At 36.5% G+C, this 9,892-nt stretch overlaps 3 protein-coding genes across 3 annotated transcripts; 2 read left to right on the forward strand and 1 right to left on the reverse strand.

Moving 5' to 3' along the window:
* Window positions 1-2,382: 2,382 nt before the first annotated feature.
* GCK72_005552 (uncharacterized protein) lies at window positions 2,383-3,582 on the forward strand (the record flags this gene model as incomplete). Its single annotated transcript, XM_053725239.1, has 4 exons — window positions 2,383-2,885; window positions 2,935-3,060; window positions 3,106-3,383; window positions 3,434-3,582. The coding sequence occupies 4 exons, from the start codon at window positions 2,383-2,385 to the stop codon at window positions 3,580-3,582; spliced, it is 1,056 nt and encodes a 351-aa protein (XP_053589433.1).
* Window positions 3,583-5,063: 1,481 nt separating this feature from the next.
* Window positions 5,064-5,510, reverse strand: GCK72_005553 (uncharacterized protein; the record flags this gene model as incomplete). The annotated part of the gene is made up of 3 exons (XM_003117432.2): window positions 5,064-5,193; window positions 5,236-5,400; window positions 5,446-5,510. 3 exons carry the CDS (start codon window positions 5,508-5,510, stop codon window positions 5,064-5,066), a joined length of 360 nt encoding a protein of 119 aa, XP_003117480.2.
* A 432-nt stretch (window positions 5,511-5,942) lies between these two features.
* On the forward strand, window positions 5,943-9,892 carry GCK72_005554 (uncharacterized protein; the record flags this gene model as incomplete). The annotated part of the gene is made up of 17 exons (XM_053725240.1): window positions 5,943-6,021; window positions 6,065-6,142; window positions 6,190-6,309; window positions 6,356-6,759; window positions 6,806-6,952; window positions 7,002-7,319; window positions 7,363-7,474; window positions 7,519-7,671; window positions 7,718-8,084; window positions 8,204-8,391; window positions 8,437-8,552; window positions 8,606-8,749; window positions 8,795-8,991; window positions 9,036-9,250; window positions 9,303-9,469; window positions 9,514-9,606; window positions 9,653-9,892. 17 exons carry the CDS (start codon window positions 5,943-5,945, stop codon window positions 9,890-9,892), a joined length of 3,138 nt encoding a protein of 1,045 aa, XP_053589434.1.

Below are 9,892 nucleotides of genomic sequence, written 5' to 3' on the forward strand. Positions count from 1 at the left end.
AGATCAAAGTCACGGGGATAAAACTTTTGAGTTTCAAGTTAGAATCCAGTATCGAATAAGTGGCTGAAACACTTGCCGTTCAAAAACGTATCCAAACTCAAGCAAATCATAAAATAACTGCTTCTCGGAAACCATCTCTGATTGTGAGGCAAAAATTATTTTCCTGGGGTAGAACGAATTCGAGAACTCTTCAATATCAATTGTCATTAACCGATACACGTTTTATTATTGTTTATTCCAAACATGCTAGTTTTTGATTTAAATTTTTTATATAAACTGGTCTTCAAATACGATTTTCTCACTTGGGGAAAAGACTGTTTCGGAATCTTCCCAATGGTGTAGACTATCTATTCTATAACTAATAATAGCTCGAAATTTATTCAAGAAAATTGAAATTCAACAGATTTGAAATATATCTTCAGAATTGTTATCGAACTTTCTAGGTCAATTTCAGATAATGCACAGTTTTCGTTTTCCTGGAGTTGCACGTCTTATGTAATTGGGTTCATTGTACTGATTTAGATATTACCACCTGAAAGTTATTCCAACCGAATTATAAGTAAAGAATATTCATTTCAATCTGTAAAGACCTCCTTGTGACCACAAAAATCTGGGCCAAAAATGAGTACACCTGTACTATTTTGACGTCTTCATTCTCTTCTTCAAACCCTTGTCTGATTGGTTTTTCATCTTCGAAAGATCATATCCTAGACAATTAATCAAACCGAATCAACCGGAAGCACCCTAAATATATCTATGAATAGAAAAAAGAAAGACGATTCAGCTCCACCTCCAATCAACTTTCCTAAAATAGGTGAAGAAGAAAACTGATAAAACGAGGGCTGGCTCCCGTCATAATTCTGTATTTTCTGACCATTCAGTTCTCCGATCGCCGAAAATAGAATTGAACAGAGATAGGAGTGAAGAGTTGTCAAAGTCTCTTCATGTTCAACGCTCTCTCGTCGTCCGTCGTTGAACTGTTGACGTCACACGTCGTCTGAACTTCGGATCTTCTCATTCAATGCAGATCAATCTTTCAACTTGCACGCCTTCTATTCCATCGACTATTCTTTTTTTATTTCCTAACTTTTGTCTCATTATTACTATTCTCTGATTCTCTTTCCAATCTATCAAGTTGATATTTATGTCATTTGTCGAATGGTTTGTTTTAGCCTGAGCTATGTGTTATTGCACATACATAGCTTCTTGTTAAAACATACCAATCGGTTAAATGAACCTTTTTGACCTAGGTAAGGCTTGTTTTCAACATTAGGAATGATATCTATAATCCAAAGTTTTAGAGTTTTCATGCTTTTTCAGATATTCGAATGGATTCAGAATGTGAGTAGTTTCATCATAAAAACCAAGAATCTTGTGGAAGAAAAGCATTTCAACAAAGATCAATCGTCCGAAAGCTGCCCAATTGCAATTGTGGAACCCTAAAACCTGGATTCGTATGCACGATAGATATTATTAATTGAAAGAATCCTCTGCTTCGCTCTATTCTTCGAAAAGAGTTGGAATAAATGTGGGAGAATTGAATACAATTATCTGGATGTGATTCAGAGCAAACGTTTCATGAAATCATGAATTAAAATGGAAAAATACCTCAATTGGCTTGTTTCCCAATGATGACAACTTGAAAACTTTTCAGACTCTTCTGTGAGCAAGCATGTTGAGAGTTCGGTGGAAATATTTTCTCTGAACGAGGTTAGTCACAGAAAACATGAGAATTGGAATTAATATTTCAGTGACTTCTAATTAAAATAAAATCTTCATCTTGTCAATTGTTAATTTTAAAAAAAGATATTGGAAGACATTGTTGATTTACTTCATCAGAGATTGGTATATTTTCGAAAATGAAACAAGATTCACAACTCTCTTCACTTTCCGTTTCATTTTTGAAAATTTCAAGCCAAATACGATGTTTCTACTTTACTCTTTTCTCTTCTAGCCTCTCGAGCTTTTTTCATTATCGAATCGATGAAAGAGCAGTGTTTCATCCAGATTCTAAATGTAAGGCAACATCGAAGAGACTTTAATTTCCACACACACATACCTTCTTCTTTGTCGTCATCCTCGTTGTCTTCTTTATTTCTTCATCTTATTTTCCATCGTTGCCGTCTCAAAAACTGCCTTCTCTCATTTCTCTACCCTGCTTCGTATCCTCAATCTAAGTTTCTCCGTTTCTATCGCTTTCTCTTCTTCCTCTCGTTGTATGCACCTCTCTTCTCCACCATCTATTACGAACACTTTCACAGCCCACATGATGCATCTTTGTGTTTATTGATATTCTACTTTTCATTTGTTTCTCATTTCTTTGTTAAAAAGATTTCAAGAGCATCTAATCTTTTCCATAGTTCAGACGTCTCTTGAACAACTATGGATAGTGAACGTCGCTCGCGGGAATATACACCAACTTCAGGAACATCAAGTGGATCGAGTGAAGATGGACGGGATAGTCGAAATAGTTCGGTGTTAACTTATGAGGAAGGTGAAGTAGAATCACAGCCAGGAAGTCCGATTCGATTTCCTATGAACTTCTTTGGCGAAGGATTCGTGGTGGATCAACCAGTGGTACCAAGAGAAATGTTTCTTCCGCCTCCGCCGAGAATGAATAGGAATGATGATAGAGAAAGAAGTCCAATGAGCCCAGAAAGAGAATATAGTCCGGCAAGATCGGATAGTACGGATGGAACAAATTGGGAACAAGAATTGATTATTGAAGATCAAAGAGACGAAATTCACGATTTGAAAAGAAAATTAGGAGAGTCGAGAAGGGAATGTGATAGAATTATGTATGAGTATCGACAGGAAAACAGTGCAAGAAAAGATTACGAGGACAAATACAGAGACGCTACACAGGAAGTTCATAAGAAAGATATGTATGTTTGATGTTCAATTCGAATCAACAAATTTACTCTGGTTTTACAGGAAAATTACGAAATTGAATTATGACTTGATAATAACAAAGGAAGATAATAATGTGCTCGTAGACGAAACCGTCAATTTGACAGATATAGTCGAACAGTATTTCGAATCAAAGGAAATTGAGATTAGGTTGGTCGTCGGAAGTGCATTTTTTAATTCATTTGTTAATTACAGAGAGCGGAAAAGGGTTGAACGTAAATTAACAAGGAAGAGACAAGAAAACAAACGATTGCGTTCAAAAATAAAGGAAATTAAAAATGGAGAAGAATATATGAAAACGATTGAAAAAGAACGGAGAAGGGCAGATAACTACAGAAAAATGATGCTGAATATGTCTAGCCAGTTGAGAGAAGACGGAGCAGATCAGAAAGGAGAAGTGCCAGCATGGAAAACATGTGAGATTTGTCTTCGAGAATATTCAGAACAAAGGGATTTGATTCCACGTGTATTGTGTAAGTATTCAGAAGATTATCTATTCAAGTAAAACAATTTCTAATTTCAGCATGTGGTCACACAGTTTGCCATTCATGTCTTGTCAATTTGTATACCGATCCGGAAGGAATCAAATGTCCATTTGATAGAACTCTGACGGAAATAGAAAATAACGACGTGTCAACCCTTCCGAAAAATTATTCAATTCTTCAGATGTGATTCAGATCTCAAGGGCCCAAGGTCTTTCACGAATACAATTAAATGTCATAGTCCCGCATTGATTCAAAATTGTGATCGCGTGACCGATTTTCACCATTAACTCTTCCTACTTGCTTTGTAACTGGACTTTTTATTGAACTTTTATTATTTTGTCTAGTATGGTTTTGATTGAATTCAACATATTCAAAATGTGTCTGGTATGTCATTGTCAAGTAATTTTTGCGCAGATAGTTACTTTCGTGAATATTCAGTGGAATTGAGATGAACGCGTCTCTCTCAATCTTTTTTCCAATTACCTGAAACTGATAACCACTGGAACATTCAAACGAGGGGGATCTCTATAGAAAGGAATGATGTTCCTCGACTAATTGAAAACATTCTTCCTTCTTCATCTATGAGAAATATTTTCCTCGCAATTATCTCTCAGCCGACTTGTGCAACCGCACAACTTTTTCTTGTCCGGTCAATTTTATTATGAAGTATACACAAACAGAACGATATGATTCAGCTCTGGAAATACTATAATCATATCGTTCGAGAGAAAAAAACGAATTTATTGATAAATCATAACAAATCAATGCAAAGAAAAATAGGGTAAATTAGAACACATAAGGTTGTTTTTTGAGAAAAAAATCTAAACAGAAAACCAAAAAAATCAGCCATAACATATGAAACTACTAACGATTGAAGAATTCAGGACGGGTAACCCAATGACACTTTCCGAGAATCATGCTACGTAAATAGAGCTTCGTACTAATTATAAAAAATCTTCAGTAAATTAGAAAGCTTGATTGAAGAGCATATCATAGTCATGATCTACGTTCCTAGGAACCATGATTCAAGCTATGAGCTACCCCCTCAACCGATTGGAATTACGCCTAGAGTATCACTTTTTCAGACAACTGGGAATATTTGATTGAAGAGCATACCATAGGCATGATCTACGTACCAGAGTACCATGATTCAAGCTATGATCTTGTCCCTTACCTATTACATATATCCCGCTTGCTGACCTCATCTTCTTGGCGGAAACCCATTGCCAATCACCGAGGAATCTTCATTGGTCTGTGAGCAACAACTGGTGTCTGTTTCTTAGTTAGATTCATCTACTACTTATTTACCATTTCTAGGGAAACTTCTTTTGAGAGAAATATGAAAATCCGACCGACCACTCGTTAGAGAAAAATGAGAACTGATTCAAACTGATTTGAAACGCTTCGTGGAGGGAAATTTACATTTGACACGTGTTATGGTTCATTTTAAATCGAGAACATGTCACAGAGGTCACGAAATGCAAAAAGCTCGCGTGAAATATTAATTTTGATAGATAAAGACTAATTAGCTTTCAAAATGCTGTGCTCGTTTTAAAACATTGAAAAAAGTAAAAGGTTTATGACCAGCTACCAATTTGACTTGTTTAATCAGTTCTGAACCTAATTTCAAGACACCTTCATTATATAATTACAATCTTGAAACAATTATTACTGTCTACAGTAGTTCACGAGTAAATCTTCAATCGACCCAAACTTTTTTGTTATCTTCGATGATCCAGTATCCACATAATACTCAATGTTTTCGTGTGTATTGATATATTCGACAATTGGAAAATGACTGAAATTTTGGATTCTGCTTTTCCTTTTCAGATAAACTCACGTAAATTTGCCTCTGTTTGATCTGAAGACGCATGCCAAAGTGATTTCAGTTTTCATATTTTCTAGAAGAGGAGAACTTGGAAGTTGATGATAAACTGCGAACTTCAAAATTCCCAGTTTTCTCTCAGCAATTTCCCGTTGTACGACTCCAAGATACCCGCGTAGTCTTCAAAAACGTAAATTTATATTTAAATCTGTTCAGTGATCTTACAGTTTCAGGTTTCTACTCAGCTTTTTCTTCGAAACAACTCTCCATCTAGATCGAGTAGAGTCCATACTGCTTGAAGAAGAATCAAATTCTATAAACTTTTCAGAACCCAATGTTCTCGATCTGCTTCGAATACGGTGACTGTGACCATCGTCAGAACTTGACATATTCTAAACTGAGAGTTTTCATTTCAACTAATTATTCAACTTTTCACATTCAACTCACTTGATTTACTTTGTTAGAAGGGTTTAATTTTTTAATACAAACCACATGTTTTTGTGCATAATTTACTTGGAAAATAGAAAGTTTAGGTTGTCACGCGAGAAACGAAATTCAAACTTCCGCTTTTTTATATCGAGGGACGCGGCCGCGGCGCCAAACGGAAGAGAAATCTCTGAAAATTTGCGGGAGGTGAAGTGTTTTTGAACTATTTAGTTTACATTATAGATTTTCTTTTCAGCTGAAATTTACTATTTAAACTGCGTTATTTTTTACAGACGATGGAGTCTAGAAAACGACAGCTAACGTCTCTTGATTCACAAATTCCTGAGACGAAACGCCTCAAAGAGGAAATAAAAGGTAATATTCTATTTTTTTTAAATAAAATCTTGAATGAATTTAGAAAACGTTGACGATGAAGACAGCAATGATTCATTCGAAAATTTCTGCACAACAGCGGCAAAAAACCCTTCGGAAAAAAGTAAAAAAGTAATCTGATTTCAAACTTATCAAGCTATAAAAATTCAGAAGCCAGCCCGAGAGCCAGAAGTCAGCGGATAACATTAGCAGAAGTCGATGACGATGACTCATTTGATGCTCCGATTTGTTCAAAACCGTTACCAGTTTCCACAAAATCGACAAAACTAGGTTTGATTGAATGTTTATTTAGTGAAATTTCCACGCTCTTTTCCAGAAAGCGGCGTCGACGGCTTTCCATGTCTTTTTGAGGAAGATAATGTGATCTATCTAACAGCAAAATTAGTCGACAAACGAGAAGAAGGATGCATCGACCTCGAATGTGTTGACAAAAATGGGAAAACAAGACTTGTATATCTTCAGGATCGATGGGCCGAGCTAGATATAGAAGTAGGCAACGCGATCAATTTGATTGGTCCGGAAAAATGGGGTGATGATGACTACATCGCTAATGACACCAAAGGAATTGTGATTCTAAACCCGAATGCGCTTGTGCCATGTACTGCAGTCGCATCTTCTCTGTTTTGTTCAAGAAAAGTAATTCTCAATGACAAATTCAAGTTTGGTAACGCCTCAAATAAAGCTATGCTTCTCGGAACTATTATACACGAAATTTTCCAGGTGTGTGGATCGTAGTCTTTCCAATTTATCAATTTAAAATTATTAGACTGCAATAACAAGTAAGAAACGTCCACTCGTTGAAGATAATCTGCTTCAAATCTGGAATACACAAGCACCGAAATATGCAGAAGAGCTTGTAGCACTTTCTTTCACTCCAAGTTGTTTGAATGTTGAATTGAAGCCCTATTTCTCGGTAATTTTATCTAAAATTTTCAGCTACTGTTTATAAAAACTGATTTTAGGTGATTTGTGATTGGATTAACAAACACTATGCGCTTTCAAATAGTTTTTTTGCAAAACGAGAACAGCTTCCATCGAAATCTGAGCTTCTTGAAGTGTACGACATTGAAGAGAATATTTGGGACTCTAAACTCGGATTAAAAGGAAAAGTAGATGTGACAATGCGAACAAAATCGAAGAAAGGAATGGAATCTCTTGAATTGAAAACAGGAAAAAGTAATTCATCGAGTGAGCATTCAGGACAAGTTTTGTTGTACTGTATGATGCAATCCTCTCGATACGAGCAACCAATTGGATTTGGAAACATTCTTTATTTGAAAGTAAGCAAGTTTTCATATAATTTCGGTAAAGTATAGTTTTCAGGATGGTATATCTCGATGTGTCACCCCTCGTGCTGCTGAATTGTCTGGAATTTTGCAACAGAGAAACATGCTATCCGTATTCTTCGAGGATCCCACAATGAGCCGGCTTCCTCGTACTGTTGCTTGTCTCCTTCCCACCCAATTCATTTTTTTTCAGCACCTCGCCAGGAAAGTAGATTTTGCGATAAATGCGATCATAAAGTCATGTGTTCCTTCTATCAAAGAGCCGAAGAAAACTATGGAAAATCTTCTAAAGCTTTAAAAGAATTCGCTGAAAACGAGATGGCTCATTTAGATCAGACGCATATCGGTATGAACCGAGTTTTTATTTAAACACTTATATTTATCTGCTTCAGATTACGTCTCAAAGTGGATTCGTTGGATATCTGCTGAGTGGAAGTGCGAAAGAGAGCGAATGCAAACACACAACAAGGACTTATGGCTGAAAACAATACCAGAACGAGTGGAAGAAGGGACTTGCATGCAAGAATTGACCCCCATTTCAGAAGAAATGTCAAATTCACAAAGAATTATTATTTCTTTCTCTCGGAAATCTTCATCAGACCCTTCACCATTTCGCCCAGGAGATGTGTGTCTCTTATCGAATAAGAAAAACGTGGCGATTGCGTTTACAGTCATTGATTATGTTTCCGACGACGTTATCAAAGTTTCCTCGGATAAAATAGTGAAATCCCGTTATGAAGCTCCGTTTCATCTTGACAAGTATACAAGCATGAGCACACATTCAACAACTCTCGGAAATCTTATTTATTTTTTACAAAACGACGAAATAGGGCAAGTCTCACAATATGAAATGCTTTTCATTCTACTGCATTTTTCAGAAACCGTTTACGTAATGTTCTTGTTGATTTATTGCCTCCAAGCATTGTTGATACAAGTGTATTTAATATCACACCTGCCGTTAAAAAAATAATCGTGAAGGCGAAATTGAACAATGAGCAGCGTCGGGCAATAATTCACGCGTTATCCACAGAAGACTACATGATTGTAGAAGGTCTTCCTGGATCTGGTGAGACGATTCAAATTTTAACTGGTCAAAACGATTTTATTTCAGGAAAAACCACATTGATTTCTGTACTCATTCAATGCTTACTGGCAACTAACAAAAAAGTACTTTTAACAGCGTTTACTCACTCTGCAGTTGATAATATTTTGGGAAAACTGACGAAGGTAAGATTTTTCCTCTGAAATAAATTCTCGATTTTCTTTTCAATTATTTTCAGGAAGTATCACCCGAAATTATTCTTCGGCTTGGAAGTAGTTCGACGATCAACGAAGAAATCAGAAAGATGACATTGAAGGCGAAGTTGGAAAGTGAATCTTCAGACAACTATTACGCATCAGTGAGGCGTGTAATGAAAACTTCGGTACTTAAAAACGTGCGTGCTTGGTAACCTATTCATTAATTTCAGCCAGTCGTAGCATGTACATGTCATCATGTTCCTCGTGAGCTTCTTTTTTCTTATCGGCATTTTGATGTCGTGATTGTGGATGAAGCATCTATGGTACTTGAGCCTCTTCTACTTCCAGTCCTTGCTACCAGCAAGAAATTCGTTCTTGTTGGAGACTGTAAACAGTTGACTCCTCTAGTTGTTTCTAGAAAAGCCAAGTGAGTTTTCATTCGCTTCTTAAATTGTATCTCAATATTTTCAGGCAAGAAGGAGCCGAAGTTTCAACGATGGAAAAACTTCAAAAAGCTCATTCAAACGTCGTCGTTTCGTTAACTTCCCAATATCGTATGAATCGGGAGATATCGATGCTTTCCAGTAAATTATTCTATGAAAATCGTCTTTTATGTGGAAACGAGGCAGTATCGAGAAGTTCTCTTGATAGAACTGGTGATTACTCTGTCCCAGAAGGTCTCGATGGTAAGCTAATGAGTGTTTTTTTTCACTATTTCCTCTCATTTTGAAAGCTCAGAACACATTCGAAAAACTCTCTCTGGAGATATATCAGATTCATGTGTTTTCTTGGATACACAAAGCTCCCTGAACCACTCGATGCAATGTAATGATGAAGATGGTGGCGGAATGAGTAATGATGGAGAAGCGAAGATAATTTCCGAACTGTGTAAGCGGTTCATTCAGGTAGTTTTTCTATTTACTACAGAAATTTGTATTCTACCTTTCAGAGTGGAGTGAAACCTTCTGAAATCGGAGTAATGTCTGCATATCGGAAACAAGTTGATCACATTAAAACTGTTGTTCAGAACGATTCTCTAGAAGTGAGTAAAAAGAAATTGTGTTTTTTCAAACAGAAGAAATATCCAGGTGAACACGATTGACTCATATCAAGGACGCGAAAAGCGTGTCATTATCTGGTCGTTGACATGGACAGATAATTCATCGAAAAAGAGTGAACTTCTCCGTGACGAGCGACGAATCAACGTGGCACTCACTCGTGCTCGGCAGAAAATTGTTGTCGTTGGATGTAAGAAGAGTGCTGAGTCGATTCCAGTTCTCTACAGATTATCACAAATGCTCACCAATAATCTCACGATTCCTCATTAA

The sequence above is a fragment of the Caenorhabditis remanei genome, chromosome II, assembly GCF_010183535.1.
Source record: "Caenorhabditis remanei strain PX506 chromosome II, whole genome shotgun sequence".
In the NCBI taxonomy this organism is placed as follows: Eukaryota; Metazoa; Nematoda; class Chromadorea; order Rhabditida; family Rhabditidae; genus Caenorhabditis; species Caenorhabditis remanei.